Genomic DNA, 22956 nt, shown 5'->3' on the forward strand with positions numbered 1-22956 from the left:
CTGTGCCACCCAGGTGCCCCTACACTATATGATTTTTATTTTTTCAGATTGTTAATTTGTATTTAATGGCTCATAATTTGGTCAGTCCGATCAGTGCTTTAAGTGAGGTTGAGAAGAATGTGAATTCTGCTGTTAATAGATGAAGCAGTCTATTGATGTCAGTTATGTCCAATTGATTGGTGAAGTTACTGAGTTTACCTAGGTCCTTACTGATGTTGTGCCTGATATTTTCTAGTTCTGCCATTTTAAAAAAAACCTCTTATAATTTTGACAAAATAAGGGAAACTGCTCTTTGTACTTCATTTTGAGAGTGAGAACTGATTGGAGAAATGGACGAAGTAATCAGGTCAGCATAGAGAAAAAAATTCCTCATCATGAGAAGTGTACTTAGATACTAGAAAAAATGCCAGAGAGAGGTGGGGGTGGGGGCAGGTGGAAGGGATGTTCTTTTATGTAGGGTATCTTTGAAACCAAGCTAACTGAAAAAATGGGAAATTTTCATTCTTGAAAATCATATTTAACACAATGCCTAGCACATAGTTACTACTCAGTAGATACTTATTTAATTAATGTTGGGTGTCCTTAGTAGTAAGAAAAAAAGACAATCTAGTTACAACCAGTTTAAAGAAGACGACCTGTAAAAACAGAATAGATTCATATGTGGCCAAGGAGGATTTATAAAATTGATAGAACTTTAGAATAACGTTAGGATGGCTTCTGGAAAATACTAAGTATAAACAAGGCTTTTAAAACTATAGTTAGAACAAAATAATTAGATTAAGGGTTGGCATAATGTTAAGGGAAAGGCTGGAACTCATCATTTATTTATATCTTCTCCACTGAGGGAAATAGTTCTAAAGCTGTACAGAGTACACAAGGCAAAATGTACAGATTTCTAAGACAGAGTTGGATGTGCTCAGTAAAATGAGACACTCAAAACAGTGAGTAGAGGATAAGAATGCACCGGATTATTGTTCTTAAATAAAATCTCCATGAATTCAAATTTTCAAAATCTTGCAAATGTTCCCAAATCGTCATTAGACATCTTGGTATATGATCTGAAAGCCTAGGGTGGACTTTCTTTTCAGAGCAAGGTGGTTACAGAGCAGGAAAGGTGTACTGATATGTTTTTCCTTTAAAGGTGTATTGGTATAAAGCTAAATCTGTGGTAATTTAAATAAGCTTCAATATATAGTGAGTATATTTTTATATTTAACTAATTCAACATATACTGGTGAGAGGAGTATATATTAGTACAGTATTTTTAGAGGGAAATTTGGCAGTAAAAATTTGTATGAATGTTTTATAAATGTTCATCACAAGAAATCTGTCCTACAAATACATTTGTGTAGTTGAGAAAGGATAGATGACAGTATTGTATACGGTGGTAAAAAATTAGAGACATGCTAAATTTTCACTGAAAAATGGCTTAAATACTTTTAAACAATCATTTAAAAACATATACATATTAAGAAATAATAATTAAAACAAATGAGGTAGAGTGTCCACAGTGCTTTCCTTAGTGAAAAATGCAGATTGCATGGCAATATATAAAACATACCATTTTTGTGTTTCTTATATAAAATTTTGTAAGCTTGTATGTTTATAGGAATTAGGTAAAATGAATCTTCTGATTTTGTTCTTCTTCCAGGCTTCGGTTCTTAAAGTTCCTTTTTCTTTTTCTATTTATTTGAGAATAATTTCAGTAATTTCTATAAAAAATTCGAGTTGGATTTTAAAGAAAAGTGTTAATTTGTATGCAGCATATACCCCCAGTCTCTCTTAAGCTGTCTCTTTTAAGTTAGTCCTCTTCTCCCCCAACCTCTAGCAACCATTGATCTGTTCTCTGTACTTTTCTATAATATCTCATAAATGGAATTATATAGTGTGGAGATAGTCTATGCACTTGAAATTCATAAATGTTGTGGCATGTATCAGTCAGTAGCAGTCTTCCTTTTAATTGTATGGTAGTATTTTTTTTTAAAGATTTAAAAAATTTATTTGATGAGAGAGCAAGCACAGAAGCAGGGGAAGCAGCAGAGAGAGAGGGAGAGAGTGAGCAAGCGAGATGCAGGCTTTCCACTAAGCAGGGAGCCTATGCTGGGCTGGATCCCAGAACCCTGGGATCATGACCTGAGCCAAAGGCAGATGCTTAACCAACTGAGCCAACCAGGTGCCCCTGTTTGATAGTATTTCATTGTATAGATGTACCATATTATATATCCAATCACTTGCTTTAGGCCATTTGGGGGATGTTTCCAGTTTTGGGAAATTAAGAATCAAGCTGCTAGAAACATTTGAATGTATGTTTTTGTATGAATGTAAGCTTTCTTTTTACTTCGACAAATACCTAAGAGAGAGATTTCTCGGTAATGGTTAATGTATATATAACTTTTTAAGGAATGGCCAATCTTTTTTTGAAAGAGTTTATTCAATTTTTTCATTCCCTTTAGCCATATGTGAAATTTCCTATTGTTCTGTCCCCTCACCAACACTTGAAATGGTCTTTTTAATTTTAGTCATTCTCAACTCTCACATGACCCTGAGATCACGACCTGAGCTGAAACCAAGAGTCAGAGGCTTTAATCAACTGTGCCACTGAGTGCCCCTCTTTTGCTTTCTTCTTTACTCTCTTGATAGTGTCCTTTGATGTACAGAAATTTTTGATTTTTTTTAAACATTTATTTGAGAGGGAGCATGCATGCGCTTGCGACCAGGGGAGGGGTAGAGGGAGAGGAGACAGAATCCTAAGTGGACTCCCCGCTGAGTGCGGAGCCTACTGGGGGCTTGATCCCATGACCCGTGAGATCATGACCTGGACCAAAACCAAGAGCCAGACTCTCATCCGGCAGACCCATCCAGGTGCCCCCACAAGTTTCTGATTTTGATGAAGTCTGTCTTACCTGTTTTTTCTCTTGCTGCTTGTGCTCTTTGTGTCATATATAAGAAATTAATGTCACATAGAGTGTCATGAAGTTTTTGCTCTGTGTTTTCTGAAAAAGTGTTTAATAATTTTAGCTTTTACATTTAGATGTTTGATCTATTTTGAGTTAATTTTTGTATATAGTGTCTGGTCAGCGTACAGCTTTATTCATTTGTATGTAAATGTCTACTCTTCCTAGTATCATTTGTTCAAAAGACTGTCCTTTCCATGTTGTATGGTCTTAGCACCCTTGTGAAAATTCATTTGACAGTGTATGTGAGGGTTTATTTCTGGGATCTTTTTCATTGTTCTTTGTCTTTATGCCAGAAACACAGTATTGATTTTTGTCACTTTGTGGTTAAGTTTTGAAATCAGGAAGTATGAGACCTCCAACTGTGGTCTTCTTTTTCACAAGAAAAAGAAGTTTTGGCTTTTAGGAGACTCTTCCTTGAGATTCCATACAAATTTTGGATGGAATTTTCTATTTATGCAGAAATGTAATGGGGATATTGATATCCATTGTTTTGGATAGTGTTGACCTCTTAACAATAATAAGTTTTCCCATTCATGAACAGTGGATATCTTTCCATTTACTGGTATCTTCTTTCATTTCTTTCAGCAGTGTTTTGTAGTTTTCAGTGTACAGGTCTTTCACCCTGGTTGTTTATTTTTTATTACTATGTTTTTAAACAATTTTTTAAAAAAGATTTATTTATTTAATTGAGAGAGAGTGAGAGAAAGGGCAGGGGGAGGGGCAGAGGGAGAGGAAGAAGCAGACTCCTCGCTGAACAGGGAGCCTAATGCCGGACTTGATCCCGGGACTCTGGGGTCATGACCCGAGCCCAAGGCAGACGCTTAACTGACTGAGCCACCCAGGGGACCTGGTTGTTTATTTTTAATTATTTTATTCTTTCTGATAGTATTAGAAATCGAATTTTTCCTTTCTTGCCTTCTTGATTTGTTCATTGTTAGTGTACCCAAAAAAACCCCACCAAATTGTTCATAGTAATTTTTGTATCCTGCACCATTGATACATTATTCAGTTCTAATAAACACAGTGGATTTTTGTATGTTATTTGTACCCTGCAACTTTTCTTTACTAATATTTTATTGCTGTTGATTCTCTGAGATTTTCTGTATATAAACTATTATGATGCCATTTGTGAATGCAGATAACTTACTTCTTTTCTGTTTAGGTGTAATTCATATCTCTTTCTTGACTAATTGTCTCTTGTCTCTTGCCAAAATGTATAGTGGTACATTTCTAAGGATGTGGTGAAAATGGACATTATTGTTTTCTTCCTGATTTTAGGACGAATGCTTTTATTTTAGTCTTTCACTATTGATGAAGCCACCTATGTATTCTTCATAAGTGGCCTTTATCATATTAATAAAGTTCCTTTTTTAGTTTTTTAAAATGTTTTTATTATGAAAGAATATTTGGCTTTTTGGTTTCCCTTGAGATTGTGCCAGATGCTTTCTGTCGTAATTTGAGATGATCATGTAGCTCATTTTTCTTTCTATTAATGTATTAAATTGACCATTGTTTTTAAGTTGAATCACTCTTGCATTCCTGGAATAAATCCCACTTGCCTGTGGCATATATTACATTGAATATGTAGTTGGATTCTGTTTGCCAGATTTTTTTTGTTTTTGTTTTGTTTTGTTTTTAGGATTTTTACATCAGTATGTCTGTTCAGATTTTCTATTTTTCTTGGGCCAGTTTTGGCAGTTTTTATATTTCTAGGAATTTGTTTAACAATGGGTTATGTGATTTATTGGCATACAACTGTCCCATTCTAATAATCTTTTTATTTTCTGTAAGGTGGATAGCAATATCCCACCTTCACCTGTGAGATGATGGATATGTTAATTAATTTGATGAGGAGGAGTCCTTCACAATGTATATGCATATCAAATCATCACGTATGCTTTAAATATCATACAATTTTATTTGTCAGTTATACCTCAATAAAGCTGGAAATAAAATAATTTTCTTTCTTTCTTTTTTTTTTTAAATAACAGGATTGACTTTGAGGTTATTTAAAAAGTTTTGAGTTGGACAGCACTTGGTTCTTTTGCTGCATTGTGGAAAGACCTCTTCAGCAATGATTACTTCAGAGTTACCAGTGTTACAGTAAGTATTACAGTTTTCTAATTTTTAAAAAAAAAATACCACATTTTTTGTATATGAAATGCTTTTTTTAATGACACACATCAGATAGGTTCTCTGATAGTTGAGCAGTATGTCTAAAATCAAACAACCTATTAGATTGTGTAATTACCATATCTCTGCATGGCCCTTGCTGTATTAATATCAATATTTTTGTGTTATTGAGCAAAGATGTTACTCTCCTTATCAGGGGTTAGCATATTATGACCCATGGCCCAAGGCTGGCATGCTGCCTGTTTTTTATAAAAATTTTTTTATAAATTTTTGTAAATTTGTACAGAGCCATTCTTACTCTTTAACAAATTGTTTAACTACTTTTGTGCTACAAGTTGTGATAGAAAATGAATCGCCTGCAAAGTATAAATATGTTGTTGGACCATTCATTATATACAGAAGTATATAAACGCCTATCCTCTATCATACTGTTTCTCTAACACATACCCTCCTACCTCCTCCACCTTCCTTTGCTGAGATTGCAATTGTTGGGCCATTCCAGTTGCATTGGCATTTTTAGTAGTATCTCATTAGATTTGTTGGAATTGTAGGATGGATCTAGAATTGGGTCTTATTTTGTATTCTTTGGGAAATACAATTAGTGTAGTAGCAGATACTTTCTTTTTTGTAGGTTTCATCAGGATACAAATTAGGAACTTGCATACTGTGATCCTGTATGACAACAATGGTTTAGATATAATGAGAGTGATCAACGGTTTATGTAATTATTTATATTTGTATTGTCCTGGTTCATTTATATATCTCTTTACTAAGAGATTGTAGGCACCTTTTACCTCATTTTCCGGCCTTGTGTTTTTCCTTCAGGTATCTAAGACAAAAAGGTGTCTAAATGTCTTTACCTGCTTGAAAAACCATCCATACCTATATTCCTTTTTCCCCCCAAATACAGGAGATAAAATTTAAGCCCTTTCTAAGTATTTAACTCATGTCTTAATACTTCTTAACATAGAGATTTTTGGAGGTCTCCACATAATATTTTCTTTCTTTTTTTAAATCTTTGTCCTGCCAGCAGTTCCTACTTAACTCTGCTCTTACCTGCCAAACTCACTAATACTATAGGTCTTAGTATATGTGTCATGCCTCCAGCAAAACTCTTCTTTCCACTCAGAGTTGGGGTAGGTGTCCTCCTGTGGTTTTGTAATGTTCTTTGCTTTTCTTCTAGTACCATACTTTAACATAATGTTTTATAACCCTTGTTTCTGCCTAAACTGCACTTTTTTATCTTAGACTATTAGTTGTTAGGTAGGCCCAATAGAAATATGTCTTTGATTAAATATGGAACAGAGATTGTATTTAAATACATGTTGCATTTAAGGAGAAGTTACATTGATACAATAGTATTTAACGTCATTTTTTTGGTGAGTAACTGAATTTTTCTCGTTAAAATATAAGCCTGTATTATGATTATGGGTAGTGGATAGTGGTGATCTGTTAGGTGGATAAGTGAATTTTGCATTCAGTCTGTCAGTGGGAGATTGTACTCTTGGTCAAGTTGAGATCTAAGGAACATAGGTTGGGGGCATACAGTTCTCTGAGGATTTTGACAGATATTATAACAGCAATATATTACCTTGTTTATTTCAGCCAGCCAGCAATACCATGTCTGCATTTTGTAAGTGAAAAGAAATATGTTTCTTAGTATTTGTAAACTTCAGTTTCCATCATTTGTAGTGAAGACAGTATATTAGAAATTGATCTTGGGGTTCCTGGGTGGCTCAGTCGGTTGAGTATCTGACTTTTGATCTCATAATTTTGAGTACAAGCCCCATGTTGGGCTCCATGCCATCTTTTTTAAAAAAGAGGGAGAAAAAAAATGATCTCTATGATCTCCTCAAAAACAAAAATATTTTGACCCAGCAATTCTTAATGTTTAGTTCAATAATGATTATTGTAAGTAGACACAAGAACTAGTGAATGACATTTAAAAAAAATTTTTTTTGTGGCCTTGTTATTTCTTAGCTTATTTAGATAATGTTATCACTGATGAATTTGTCACCTTTGTGGTGTTTACTGTTAGGCATTGTGAAATATTACCAGTTACCACATATTTTTATATTCTGCTACATAGTACAGTATCTGAAGGTATGTTAGGTTCTTGAGAGAAAGAGCATGTAGTAGAGATCCAGTCCATGTTTTCATGAAACTTACATAAATAGGTATTAGTGAAGTAATCACAAATATATAGATCTGCCATTGAGGTGCTAGGATGATAAATTAGAGAATTTTGTGAAAATTTTACCATGAGCCTTGATTTAGTCTACTCTTCTATAGAAAAGGGTTGAGCTTAACTCCGAAGCAGAGGAAAGGTTTGGGAAGAAGAGATCAGAGTATTAATTTCAGATTGAAGAATGGCATTTACAGAGACCTGAGTTAGGAGGACTCATGGTATGTTTGAGAGACTGAAATAAAGCTCTTCTTTCTCTTTTTTCTTTTTTTTCAGGGTTGGGGATAGAGATTTACATGAGATTAAGGCTTGTGAGTAGAGTGGGGCTATATCATACAGGGACCTGCTTAAATGATAATAGGAATTTTGAATTTTTCTTTTTAGGGATAGTAAGAAGTCAGTTTAGGATTTTAAGCGTGGAAGAGATGCATGGGATAGATTTAGAAAATCACTCTTTGGTAGTATAGTGATAATTGGGGAGGGACAACAGTAGAGGCAAGGAGACCTTTTAAGAGGAGGGTATTGCAGTATGCAAGCCAGTTATATTGACAACTTGAGGTGGTTACAGTGCAAATGGAGAGAGGTAGACAGAATTTAGTGTTTTAGGGAATAAAAATTCATTTTTATAAGATTTGATCTGGTTCTTCCACTCTCTTCTGTCTAGTAGTAGTATAAATGTGAACATTAAACATTGGCAGGGTATTTGTAGGTTTTTTGCAGCAGTTGGTCAAAGTTTGAATTTTTGATCAAGGATTCTGTGTCTGTCCTAGAGAGCCAATTTGTTACTATATAATGAGAGTTAACTGTACAAGATAATTGTTTCAGCTCTTTAATAGTTTAAAACTAGAGACAGTCTGAGTGCTCATGGAAAGGGAAGTAATTAAATAACTTTCCTATGTATTATGAAGCATACTGTATTATGAAGCATACTTTTCCAGAATTCTGTGTACTTGCATGGAAGATTCCTATTAATTAACAAATTTAAAACAAATATAGTTAGAAGAAGAAAATAAAACAATGAAATAAATTGTATGTTGATATGTATTTATATATGCAAAATCATAAATATTTATGGCAGGGTAGTAGTCAAACTGTTATTCTTCAGTTTGGGATTCAGAGTTAGGGTAACTCTTCCTTGTATTCTTATATCCTCCTATTGCTTGAAGTAAAAAAAATTACATATGTATTCTTGTATATTCTAATAAACACACATTTATTAGTATATGTGTATACACATATACACATATATACACATATACTAATTGGAATGTATTAGTAATTTGTTGATTATAGCTATCATTTTTTAAACTGGCTGAAGTTGGCAGAATTAGAAAATATATTGTACCTTTCTCTTTTATCAGTAAAGTGTAGTGCTCAAGGATAAATTATTTTCACTAATGGGTTATGTATTATATGCTAGACCAGACATGTTCCTATAGTTGCTTTCTGATTTAAAGCATCAAAAGCGGGGCACCTGGGTGGTTCAGTGGGTTAAGCCTTTGCTTTTGGCTCAGGCCATGATCTCAGGGTCCTGGGATCGAGCCCTGCACCGGGCTCTCTTCTCAGCGTGGAGCCTGCTTCCTCCTCTCTCTCTGCCTGCCTCTCTACCTATTGTGATCTCTGTCTGTCAAATGAATAAATAAAATCTTAAAAAAAATAAAAGCATCAAAAGCACTAGTAGATTCTGTCCACACAAGAGAAAAAGAAAACATAGTATTTGCAGTCTAGTATGCTAGACATGGAGATGGAGAATTCAGGTCTACCTAGAGATCTAAATATACTGTGCCACATATTAGGTATGTGACTATAAACAAGATAATCAGATTTTCAGATCTTGCATTTCTTTGTATTGATATAATGTGTTTTCTTACAAGGTTTTTGTACATGTTTGTTGTAGATAATGTATATAAATAGCACACAGTATATGTAAACATAATCGTTTTGGTCTGTATTGAGAAAAAATGCAGTATGATTTATTATTTTTTAGTGGCGGTGAATAAGATGAGCTAGATCAGGAATTGACTACTGCTAGTGGCTCAGAGTTCTGTTTTTATGAATATTATTGGACTACAGACATGTCCATTCACTTACATATTATATGTGGCTGCATTCAGGCTATGATGATAGAGTTGAATAGTAGACAGACTTTAAGACCCTGAAGTGTATTATATTTACTATGTAGTCCTGGACTAGATCAATATTATTTATAATTTTTATTTATTTTTTAAAAAGTTAAAAAAAAACCACTTTCATTCCAGTATAATGAATATACATTGTTATAGTAGTTTCAGGGTAAAATACAGTGATTCAGTGCTTTTGTGAATCCCTTTACTGACTTTTATAGACATACTTATTTTTATTGCTTCCTGCTTTTCCTACTCTTGCTTTATGGTATTTCCCTCCATTTAAAAAGTCCCCTTTGACATTTTTTGTAAAGTTGGCTTAGTAGTCATAAATTCCTTTAACTTGTGTGTGTCTGGGGAACTATTTCTCCTTTTATTTTTTTTTAATATTTTATTTATTTATTTGAGAGAGAGAAATCACAAGTAGATGGAGAGGCAGGCAGAGAGAGAGAGAGGGGTGGGGGAAGCAGGCTCCCTGCCGAGCAGAGAGCCCGATGCGGGACTTGATCCCAGGACCCTGAGATCATGACCTGAGCCGAAGGCAGCGGCTTAACCCACTGACCCACCCAGGCGCCCTCTCCTTTTATTTTGAATGATAGCCTTGCTGGATTGAGTATTCATGGTTGCAGGTCTTTTCCCTTCTGTACTTTGTTCAGTGACAATATATTATGCCACTCTCTTGGTCTGCAAAGTTTCTGCTGAAAAATCAGCTCATTGCCTGATGGAGTTTTCCTTGTATATAATTGTTTCCTTTTCTCTTGCTACTTTTAAAATGCTCTCTTTATCACTTTTTGCCATTTTAATTACTATGTGTCTTGGTGGACACCTCCTTGGATTGATTTGCGGGGGAGAGGGCTTTCTCTACCTCCTAAATATGGATTTCTTGTTTCCTTTCCCATATTCAGGAAGCTTTCCACCATATTTCTTCAGATAAATTTTATTCCCCATTTTCTCTCCTTTCTTTTTCGGTGTTCCCTATAATGCAAATGTTACGCTTATTGGTGTCACTGAGTTCCTTAAGTCTATACCCCCCCCCCCAAGATTTTATCTATTCATTCATTCATTCATTCATTTATTTGTCAGAGACCGAGAGAGTGAGAGCACACAAGCAGGGGGAGCAGCAGGCAGAGGGAGAAGCAGGCTCTCCGCTGAGCAAGGAGCCTGATGTAGGACTCCATCCCAGGGCCTGAGGATCATGACCTGAACCGAAGGCAGATGCTTAACCAACTGAGCCATCCAGGCATCCTGCTTGAGTCTGTTTCCATTTATTATTATTTATTTTTCTTTCTCTCCCCTGTTCAGCTTTATTGTTTTTCATTAGTCTGTCCTCTAGGTTGCTGATACATTCTTCTGATTCATCTAGTCTACTATTTATTCCCTCTCGTGTATTTTTAATTTTAGTTATTGAGTTTTTCATCTCTGAATGGTTCTTTTTTATATTTTCTACCTCTTTTTTAAGGCTCTCTTTGAGGTCCTGTACTCTTTTTTCAAATCCAGTGAGTATCTTTTACTTTAAATCTTCTCTCAGGCATATTACCTTCATTTCATTTTAGGTCTCTAGCTGTGATTTTTGTCCTGTTCTTTTATTTGGGACACATTCCTCTGTCACTTATTTGTGTCTTATGTTTTATCTCTCATGTTTTAGAAAAGTTGGCTATTTCTCCTCCTATTGAAAGTAATGGCCTTATGAATAAGATGTCCTCTAGTTCCCTACAGTGCATTGTCCCCTAATTGAAAACCTTTGGTTTCGGGGGTGTCTTCTGTGAATGTTGTATGCATTTTGCTGTTGTGGGTAAGCTGTATTTGCCTTCAGTTTGGTCCTCTTTAATGGTTCTTCCTGCCTGTTGTGGGCAGAGTTTAGTTCTTTGTTATTAGTGTGCCTGTCTGGGTGGCCTTGGGATTGAGTTAGGTCGGACCAGACATTTGCCAGAGCTCCAGTAGCATCAGACTGCAGGTACTATCTCATGAGAAGCTTTCATTGGTGGGAAGTGCCTGCAGGGACCTCCAGGGACTGCATATGGGAAGTACCTGTAGTCAGACCAGCTGTCTGCCCCAAGTCCATTGCCTGTGCTGCAGTCAAACTGGTATGTGTGGTTTTCTTCCCCTTTACGCAGGGCAGGAGTCACTTTGCACTGTTCCTAGTCCCTGCTGGGGATGTTAGCACAATTCCATACCTATGATACAGCTTTGTGTAGACTCATTTGGAGGTGGGCCTGGAGGGGGCAGGTCCACAGGAAAGCATGGAGGTAAGGGTGCTGTTAGCAAGCTAGATGGAGAGTGTGTTCATACTAGTTCTATATGTGTCCATGTATCTAGGCTGAGTAAGAGGGAGGGAAATGGCGCCTGCCAGCTCTTCTGTTCTTGGAGGAGTCTCCCAAAGATCTGGACACCTTCAGCATATTCACTGAGATTAGTAAACAAATCTCTCTTCCTTAACCCAAGTCATTTTTCAGACTGCTGCTTCTGCTCTGAATCTCCCTGGAGATGTTTGTTACTGCTATTTCACGGCTGCCCCCCCCCCCCACCCCACCCCGCCTTTTTTTTAAGGGCAAGGACTCGGTTTCCCATTGCCCTCCAGCTCTCACAGAGGCAGCCTGCTAATTTTTAAAGTTTCTGATATTAAGCCCTGGTGATGGTGAGAACTTGGAAAGTTAAGCTCCTCTGGATTTTAAAGCCAAATGTTACAGTGATTAGTCTTCCTAGTATGGGTCCTCTATGCATGGGGTACCTTGTGTGCTTGGTGTGGTATCTGTTCTACTCTCCTGTCTGTGCTGGTGGTTTCCTGACCTCCCTTAGACAGTCTTGTGGGTCTGTTTGGCTCCCAGCAAATCTTTGCCTTTCCTCTCCTCTTTGATGTGGCCTCTTCCTAAATTTGCCTGTGGGGAGTCTGTTAAAACAGTCTTGGTAGTTTTCTGGGTTATGTAATCTTGATGTGGGTGGTTTCTAGGTCTACCTGTGGGTTGATGTGAGCCTAGGATCTTCCTGCTCTCCACCTTCCTCAGAAATCTGTCTTTTTTCTTTTTACAGTTTTAAAGATTTTATTTTTATTTATTTATTTGACAGACAGATCACAAGTAGGCAGAGAGGCAGGCAGAGAGAGAGGAGGAAGCAGGCTCCCTGCTGAGCAGAGAGCCTGATGTGGGGCTCGATCCCAGGACCCTAGGATCATGACATGAGCTGAAAGCAGAGGCTTTAACCCACTGAGCCACCCAGGCGCCCCTCTTTTTACAATTTTAAATACCAGATCACCTTTGAAGATTTGCAAGTAAGGAAATATTGCGATGTTAAGAATCTTACTGGCAATACGTCAGGTATTTATATTTATGCCTTGCATGAGGAAACTAGAAATAGTTAAGTTGAAATTAATTCAGGGTATTATTAGTCATGATTATTATGGTAATAATCGTGGACAGAATTGGAGAATTATTATATGGGGGACGTCATGGGAACACTTGTTAGCTAATGGCACAAGAGGAAGATTGATAATGATTCTAGGAGTATGAGTAAGACAGGATAACGGTGACCATGATAAATTTGCGTAACAACCCAAAGTACACTTATGCATTATCTAAATAAATCAGTTAATTATATTGCCTTGAGCAGAGAGCTAGAAATAAGTCAGTGTTGCACTTAATTTTATATGTGGTATTTCGTAAATTTGATGTGGCATTCAAAGAAGCATGTTACATGTGACTTAAAAATCTTGAATTGTAGATGATCAGGTCTGTTTTTAAAACCTTTTAAAATTTAAATTCAATTTAATTAACATATAGTATATTATTAGTTTCAGGGGTAGACTTTTTGATTCATCAGTTGCATATAACACCCAGTGCTCATTACATCAAGCACTCTCCTTAATGCCCATCACCCAGTTATCCCATCCCACCACCCATCTCCCCTCCAGCAGCCCTCAGTTTGTTTCCGGTAGTTAAGAGTCTCTTATGGTTTGCCTTCCTCTCTGTTTTTATCTTATCTTTCCTTCCCTTGTGTGATCCTGTTTTGTTTCTTAAATTTCACATTTGAGTGAAACATATGTATTTGTCTTTCGCTGACTTATTTCACTTAGCATAACACCCTATAATTCCATCCATGTCATTGCAAATGGCAAGATTTCATTCTTTTTGATGGCTCAGTAATACTCCATTGTGCGTGTGCATGTGTGTGTGTACACAGACATACATATACCACATCATCTTTATCCATTCATCTGTTGATGGACATCTGGGCTCTTTCCATATTCTCACTATTGTGGACATTGCTGCTATGAACATTCAGGTGCATGTGCCCCTTCAAATCTGTGTTTTTGTATCCTTTTGGTAAATACCTACTAGTACAATTTCTGAGTGATAGGTTAGTTCTGTTTTTAACTTTTTTGAGGAACCTCCCTGTTGTTTTCTAGAGTGGCTGCACCAGTTTGCATTCCCACCAACAGTGAAAGAGGGCTCCTCTTTCTCCACATCCTCTCCAACATCTGTTATTTTCTAAGTTGTTAATTTTAGCCATTCTGACTTGTGTGAGGTGGTATCTCATTGATTTTGATTTGATGATGTTGAGTGATGTTGAGTGATGCTGAGCATTTTTTTCATATGTCTGTTAGCCCTTTGTCTTCTTTGGAGAAAAGAGAAATGGGTGATCAGGTCTATTGATAATGTGTTGAAGTGATAGAAGTTATATGTCAAGTGGATGAGATCTCCCATCGAGTGTGGTATAAAGGGAAGAGTAGCAGATAGTAAAGAATTAAGTTTTAGGCACCCGACACAAAGAGGAAATGACACTGAGAGCATTCAGTGAAGCAGATGGAGAAATAATAGATTGTATGTTGGACTCCCCTTTGCTGTATTCCTTGTTCTGTATTTGCAGTTTTATGCATATCCTTTATACTGTTAGTAACATAAAATTTAATTAAGAAGTTGTTCATACTATGTATATCTTTTCAGTGGTGTATGCTAGAGCCAGCCTGTATTGTCTTGGAGAGTTAAATATTAAATTTACAGGAATTTTGTGACCCAGTGAAATTAACATTGCCATTATAAAGTTAAGCTTGATGTACTTAAAATTAAATAAATCATATTAAAAATAAATGTAACAAATCCTCAAATTCACCACTTTCTAATTATTTTACATATTACTATTTTATATGTTCTTGTGTTTTTATTTATACCTATTGTATTTTTATGGTAGAAATACTTTTTAGTGGTGTACTACTATTGTTTATTACTTCTCAAGTCTGTTGATACCATTTTGGCAATTTGAAGTTGTAGTAGGACTACTTACATTGAGAAAAGCAGCAAACACTACAGATCAGGGCTCAATTTATTATTTTGTCATTTGTCTATAGACCTAATGTGATGAAGTTATTGTTAAGAATGTAGGTTAAATTTAAAGGTATACCAGGTTTATAGCCATTATGTTATAATAACACTCATAGTGAGAAGTTTTTGTATTTGTATTTGAGAAGTGTTACTGATTCAGTAAAGAAGTTGTGATCTTTCATGTCAGAACTGTGTTTGTTCATCAGTTGCAGGCAGAGGTTAGGTATGGATACAAGAGTGGTAAAATTATCATTTTATGTGAATGGATTAGCTATATGGAATTCACAATAAAAATATTGTGTATTTTTTTGTCAGTAAATTGTTACATATCCTTTATATCAGTAACATTTCTAATCATATATTTTTTTAAGATTTTATTTATCTATTTGACAGACACAGCGAGAGAGGGAACTACAAGCAGGGGGAGTGGGAGGAGAAGCAGGGTTCCCGCAGAGCAGGGAGCCCTATGTGGGACTCAATCCTAAGACCCTGGGATCATGAGCTGAGCCGAAGCAGACTCTTAATGACTGAGCTACCCAGGCGCCCCTCTAATCATATTTTTTTGAAGAGGCAGTTAAACTTTTACTAGCACACTATTGACTTTCCTGATTTTACAGAATGAACAAAATTCCTCTTAAGAGTTAGTTTTTTTGTGTCGATGAATTCATCTTTTACAACTGGATTTTCATTTATATTTTGTATAGCAGCTGCCATTTCCACAATCATTTCCTTCTCTTTGTTTATCTATTAATTTGGAGATTCATGTCACTCAGAGTTATGGGATACAGACAGGAAGTATAACATTTTTAGTTTCCTAAAGATTTTTTCTGGAAGTGGAAGAAAAAACACTTCTTACAGTCATATTCCAGGAGGTAAGGAAAGTAGTGGAACAGAACTGCATTGTATATATGAATTAATTTGTTCGCTAAAATAATATATCACGTTTTCTAGGGATTCAACTAATGAAACTACTGCCCATTCTGATGCTGGCAGCGAACTTGAAGAGACAGAGATCAAAGGAAAAAGAAAAAGGGGTCGTCCTGGTCGGCCTCCAGTATGTATTATACTTGTCTTTGTTCTTGTAATCGTTACTGAGTAAAGGGGCTTGATACAAGCTGTTTGTTAATTCTAGTTCTGTTAATACATATTAGAGATTCTTGGAAACTTTGCTTCATGAATTGGATTGACAGTGATCAGGAAAGTAATTCGATTTTAGTATCTTTTTTGCTCTCCATGCTTCACTTGTAAATAAATTATGATCCATGTAAAGACATGGAGAAGATGATTAATATGAAATGAGATGTAGTAGTTGTGACCTCCTTGCATTTTAGGTGCAGCTCTGATGTTTTGTGACCTCTTAAGTGTGCATTTTGGTAGTATTATTGGGGATTTTGGCCTAGTGTGAGAATATATTCTCATTGATACATGATTGAGAAGTTTAGAAGTATTCTGGATATCTGTACTTCGAGAGGATATCTTTACATATATATATATATATATATATATATTTTTTTTTTTTTTTTAAGATTTTATTTATTTATTTGACAGAGATTACAAGGAGGCAGAGAGGCAGGAGGGGCAGGGTGGGGGAAGCAGGCTCCCCGCTGAGCAGAGCACCCAATGGGGGGATCGATCCAGAACCCTGGGATCATGACCTGAGCTGAAGGCAGAGGCTTAGCCCACTGAGCCACCCAGGTGCCCCTCTTTATAAATTTTTTGAGTACACCAGTCATCATTCAGTTTAAGGTAGCATAAGCTCTCAGACAGTATCACTCACCATGTGAAGGTTTAAGGTTTGTACTATTCTGTACTCATTTTTATGATATGATTTGGTATTAGCAATTTTTTCTCTATTTTATGAAAGTTCTTATTACGGAACATTTCAGTCTTCTTTTGTGAGAGGCATAATACTATAATGAACTCTTCATATAACCATTACCCAGCAACAGCAGCTATCAAGTCATGGCTTTTTCATTTCTCCACCCCTTATTTCCTTCCTATTTTATTTTCAAGTTCATATAGACATCATTCCATCTGTAGATATTTCAGAATCTATTTCTAAAAGACACGAGCTTGCCTTTTCTTTTTCAAATTTTTATTATTGAAGTATAGGTGACATACAATGTTTTATTAGTTTCAGGTGTACAACATAGTGATTTGACCATTCGATATATGATGCAGTGGTCACCATGATAAGTGTAATTACTACCTGTCACCGTACAGTGTTAGTACAATATTATTGACTATATTCCCTAAGCTGTATTTTTTATCCTCATGACTAATCTAGTTTATAACTGGAAGTTTGAATCTCATAGTCCCCTTTACTTGTTTTGTTCATCCAGCCCCCCAATCTCTTCCCCTGTCCCTTTGGCAACTACTAGTTTTTTCTCTATATTTATCATTCTCTTTCTGTCTTCTTTGTTTTGTTTTTTTTAGGTGTCACATATAAATGAAATCATGTGGTATTTGTCTTTCTCCATCTAACTTATTATCAGTGCACAATTTAGGTTTTTTTCTGTATCTTAGCTATTTTAAATAATGCTGCAATGAACATAGAGGTGCATATATCTTTTTGAATTAGTCTTTTCATTTCCTTTGGGTAAATAACCACCAGTGGAATTACTAGGTCATATGGCATTTCTGTTTTTTAATTTTTTGAGACTGGTTTTCATAGTAGCTGTACCAGTTAAATTTCCCACTAACAGTACATGAAAGTTCCTTTTCTCCACATCCCTGCTTAGCACTTGTTATTTCTTGTTTTCTGGATACTAGAATTCTAATGGGTGTGATTTGATACCTTATTGTGGTTTTGATTTGCCTTTCCTTTATTATTATTAATGTTCAGCATCTTTTCATGTGTCTCTTCGTCATCTGTATGTCTTCTTAGGGAAAGTGTCTGTTTAGGTCCCCTGCTCAGGATTTGATTATCTTTATTTAACAGCAAATATCATTAGCATATCTCAAGATAAAAATATTGTGTAAAATCAATAAATAATGACATTAAAGTTTATAATCATTTCATAAATATGATTTTAAAGTATAGTTTGTTGGTTTGGATTATGCAAATGAAATGTACTTGTTGCAGTTGATGGTAATATTAATGGTAATATTAACCAGTTATTATAAATATGTCCTTGTGAGTTTTTTTTCTTGTTATTGCTATTCTATTCATGTTTCTTAGCCTCAGTTTTTAATTAGCTTCAATGAATCTTTATAGCCTTTCATTTTTTAGCACAGTCTTAAATTTGAAGGTTGGAGGGATGACTTGTACTATTTTCTCTACAATCTTACATTCCATCTTTATTTAAAAGGAAAAAATTGCAGTGGAAAAGGCATAATATTAAAATTGCTCTTTATATTACTTATCAGTTTTGTATATTTGGTGGTAGAATATCCATTATGAAAGCATTTTGGGAAAAGAAAAAGAGTTTCATACTCAGATGCTGGAGACTATCTAGTTCTCCTTACTATCACTGTATGATTTTTCTGAGGCTATAGATATGTTACATTGTTTTCACTAGGATTCATGAGTTATAGGTACAAATTGGAAGTAAGACTAAACTTGCCTGAAGGTAGGAGTATGAACTGCCTATATGATTACTTACCTGAATTTGTTTTCCTCCAGTTGAAATTCTTAACTTCATAAGTTTCAGATTAAGTGCTTCCTTCTTCAAGAATGCCTTTTTTCCCCTAAGGAGAATTTATCACCCCTTTAGCGAGCTATTACGTTGTTATTATAGAATGTGTCTTAATTTCGATGTGTCTGTAGCTGCATCTCTATAACAATTTTGCTTTTCTTGTTGAAAAGGTGTATGCATATCCAGATTTAGCTCCTTGTGGTTAGAAATCTGATTTAATTTTTAATAAAATTAAATTTACTAAAATTGCTATTTCATAATCTAATAGATAAATAGTACATTTTCATCTCATGTTTTAGAATTGAAAAAGAATTTGGAGGGTAGGATAGTGCATTCTGGAAACTTGTGTTAGACTTCGGTCCATATTTTCATACTCTTTAGTTCACATGGGTATCTATACTTACTTCCACCTGCCTCAAGCCCATTTCTTGATCTTGGAAACAACACAACTTCCTGAATTTCTACCCTGGCTTTGCACTAGGCTGATGCTATTTATGTCATTTAATTACACCGTCAATACTATGAAATAGTCTTTTTTTTTTTCTTTTAAGATTTTATTTATTTATTTATGAGAGAGTGCGTGTAAGCACAAGCAAGGGGAGAGGTAGGCAGAGGGAGTAGCAGGTTCTCTGATGTGGCACTTGATCCTGGGATCATGACAAGAGTGGAAGGCAGAGGCTCCACCGACTGAACCACTCAGGTGTACCTGAAATAATCTTAGATGTAGTTTACAAAGCAGAAAACAAAAGTATGAAGTGGTAATTTGCTGAGGTCCCACACAGCATATAAGTGGCAAAGCTAGGTTTTATTTTTATTATTTTTAAGATTTTTATTTATGTATTTATTTGACAGAGAGAGAGATCACAAGTAGGTAGAAAGACAGGCAGAGAGAGAGAGAGAGAAGCAGGCTTCGCGCTGAGCAGAGAGCCTGACTTGTGGGTCTTGATCTCAGGACCCTGAGATCATGACCTGAGGCAAATGCAGAGGCTTAACCCACTGAGCCACCCAGGCGCCCCCAAAGCTTGGTTTTAAACTTGTATCTTAAACTCCCGAAGTCTTTCTGTCAAGAATGCCAAAATGCCAAGCCATTAATTTATATTGAGAGGTGTCTTTGTCAGATTGACCAGATTTGCATATGTTCCAATACCTGTTCTAAAGATTGCTTCAGACAGTTTGAGTCAGTTGGCTCCATTTTGGACAATTCTTGAGTTTTGATTGATAAATGCTTTGTTTAGCTATTATAATAATACTGTTTATATTTTCTAAGACTTCATGATCTCTGACTTTGTTTTTTTACTCAGCCATATGAAAACAAATAGTGTAAGGACTTTCTGTTATGGGTAGTATTTTTTTATTTTTAAATTCTTACAGGGCATTGCGTTATTGGCATTTCTTTTTGGTATACCATTAGGTGTTATTAAACCACTCTTATATTGTAGTTGTCCTAATTCATATTCGTAATTATAGCTCTCTATTCAAATGAATAAAATAAAACAAACACTATATCATGTTTATACTAACCCTATGATTATATTAACAGATTAAAAACATCATTTCCTTTGTCAACTGACCCACTACTCCCTTGGTGATCACATCCAGTCTCTTGACTTTAAATACCATGTGTAAGTTTATGTCTCCCAGATTGCTATCTCCAGGCTGGACTTTACTCTAGACTCCAGAGTTATTCATATGTCTATTGAGTTCCTTCCTTTAGAAATTTAATGGGGCCACAATGTTAAAAAAACCAAACTACCAAGCTGCCTATCCCCCACCCACCTCTTTTCCATAACAGTGTCTTCTACCCTTTAGTTGCTCAGGCTTTAAAGCTGTAGTCATCTTAGATGTTTTCTTTCTCACCTGTATTCAGTATATCAGCATATCCTGTCTAATCAGTTTTCAAATAGAGTCAGTAATTTTTTACTACAAAACTGGTTTAAGCCACCATCATATACTTTTCCTGAATTCTGTTAGGCTTGCACCTTATATTAGAGCCCTGTCTCATCTTGTTGTCACATCCCCTATAGGCGGTATTTTAAATTGCAAATTCTCACTCCTACCAAGGAGACTTACACACATGGAAGAAGGTGATGTGTGTGTGTGTGTGTTCCCCTCTTTCCACAACACTTGATTTCTAACATAATATACATTTTACTTATGTATTTATTGTCTGTCTCCACCTGGTAGAAGAGAAGGTAGGGATTTTTATCTGCTTTGTTTACTGCTGTGTACTAGTGTCAGACTTTCAGTAAGTATGAATATATGAATGTTAATTTTGTTAAATCGTCACTCCCCCCCCCCAGTGTTTAAAATTCTTTTATTTTGAAATAATTTCAGATGTAGAAAATTTGCAAGAATTTTACACAATTTTCTATGCAGATTCTTCATACAGATTATCCACATATTGGCATTTTGCTATGTTTGTTTTATCCTGTTTTTTCCTCTCTCTCTATACATGTACATGTAAGTATATATTTTTATATATGTAAGCCTGTACAGTATCCCTCCCCCTTATCTACAGGGGACCCCCAGTGGATGCCTAAAACTGCGGATGGGAACAAACAGTATATATACTATTCTTTTCCTATATATATACATATCTAGGACAAAGTTTAGTTTTATTTATTTAGTTATTGAGACAGAGCATGTGTGCACAGAAGTGAGGGTGAGGAGCAGAGGGAGGAGGGAGAGAGAGAATCTCAAGCAGATTCCACGCTCAGAGCAGAGCCTTGCACTGTGATCAGTCTCATGACCCTGAGTTCATGACCTGAGCTGATAGCAAGAGTTGGATGTTTAACTGACTGAGCCACCCAGGCACCCCAGTAAACTTTAAATTTATAAGTTAGGCATATTAAGAGATGAACAAAAACAACCAAAAACAAAATAGTATACTATAATAAAAGTTATATGAATCTCTCTCAGAATATCTCATTGTAATGTACTCACATTCTTGTGATGATAGGAGATGAGAACATACCTACATGATGTGTATCATCAAACATTTATATTAAAAGTTATTCATTAATCTAACCCATACTGATGTAAACTATCTCACAAATACATTTTCCATGCTGATATAAACTATCTCCCAAATAAAATTTGCTAGATCTTTTGATCTTTTTTTAATCCTAAATTCTTAAAATTGGAGTTGGTCAGTCAGAAAGATATGCTGTGTTTTGAAAGCTTTGGGTGTGTATTATAGGTTGGCCTTTCACGCAGCAAAATACACAGCATTGCCCATCTTACTGTTGATTATACTGATTATTAAAACGTTGAATATTTCCAAGTGGTGTAAACTTTTAACAATATGTTTTGAAATATTGATCATTTGTGTTTCTTTTCCAAATTGCCTACTTGTCATTTTCTATAGCACTTCTCTTTTTATGTTTCTAAGAAACAATAATCTCTTTATAATACGACTTTTGTTGCTTAAGCCTACACACTTGATGATCACATTCTGAAATGTACTCATCATTTGGACTTGTATCTCCTTTCTCAAACTAGCTTTGTTACCTATTATTAATTTTTCATGTAATATTTCTCCTGTTGACTGGGTTTTAGTTGGGACTTCCTTAAGTTTGTTAAAACTATCTCAGTTCTTCCAAGAACTCACAATTAAAATGTGAGTCACCATTGAGTTTCTTCATCCTCCCTTCCTTTCCCTCTCTCCTATATCTAATTAGAGTCTCATCTGATAAAATTTTATTTTACAGTGTCTTCTACTTCTGTCTCTTCTTTTCCTTTCCCCAATTTCATTTTTTTAGGTTTCACTTTATATGGGGTTTGAACTGTTACCATCCTACTTTTAGTAGGAAGTCTTTTTTCTTTTCAGTTCCATTTAAAAAAATAGAGTCAAGTTGACCTTTAAAAAAGATTTTCTTAATTTATTTGACAAAGAGAGATATCACAAATAGGCAGAGGGCAGGCGAGGGTCGGGGAGAAGTAGGGCCCCTGCTGAGCAGAGAGCCCTACATGGGGCTTGATTCTAGGACCTGGAGATCATGACCTGAGCCGAAGGGAGAGGCTTAACCCATGGAGCCACCCAGGTGCCCCATGTTGACCTTTTTAAAAACTTGTTCAAATAACAAGAAGTGCCTTTTTGTTTGACTTAACGTTGTTCTAAATTAAAACCTGCTATTTTATTGTTTCCTTATTCATAACCTTTCTTTCAGTCAGATACATTTCTTTGTCCTTCTCTGTGTGTAGGTGTCTTGTGCTTTCCCACTTCTGTGCATTAGCTCGTGGTGTTTGTTCTTTCTGGAATCCTTGCTTTCTAAATTCTGTTCATGATAGTTGTACCAATTTTACTGATCCATTAAGTCCCAGTTGGGAGCTCATCTCTTCTGTGAAACTTTCTCTGGTTACCTGTTACTGGAAATTCTTTGTCCTTTCATAGAACCCTTCCAGCATTTGCCTTAAACCAAATTGCCATGAAACGTTTCTTATATACTATAGTTTACTGTATTATGTTACAGTTATTTGTGTTCCTTGTTTTCTTTTAATTATTTGTATATATTGATTTTCTATTGTTATTCCAAGTATGTTTTATATACATTTTTGTGAAAGGGTAGGTATTATTGTACATTTGGTGCTTATGAGCAAATTCAGGTA

The 22956-nt window shown here is 35.5% G+C and overlaps 1 protein-coding gene across 3 annotated transcripts in view; it reads left to right on the forward strand.

The window, feature by feature from the left end:
* Window positions 1-22956, forward strand: part of STAG1 (stromal antigen 1) — a 428247-nt gene that overhangs the window by 116096 nt on the left and 289195 nt on the right. For all 3 annotated transcript variants that reach the window (XM_013061415.2, XM_004762454.3, XM_045088872.1), the window contains 2 exons: window positions 4949-5060; window positions 15662-15764. In XM_013061415.2, coding sequence (XP_012916869.1) covers window positions 5032-5060; window positions 15662-15764 — 132 coding nt within the window. In that variant the 5' untranslated portion in view covers window positions 4949-5031. The remainder of the gene's footprint in view (window positions 1-4948; window positions 5061-15661; window positions 15765-22956) is intronic.

The sequence above is a fragment of the Mustela putorius genome, unplaced genomic scaffold, assembly GCF_011764305.1.
Source record: "Mustela putorius furo isolate JIRA1106 unplaced genomic scaffold, ASM1176430v1.1 tig00003834_pilon_pilon_pilon, whole genome shotgun sequence".
NCBI classification, from domain to species: Eukaryota; Metazoa; Chordata; class Mammalia; order Carnivora; family Mustelidae; genus Mustela; species Mustela putorius.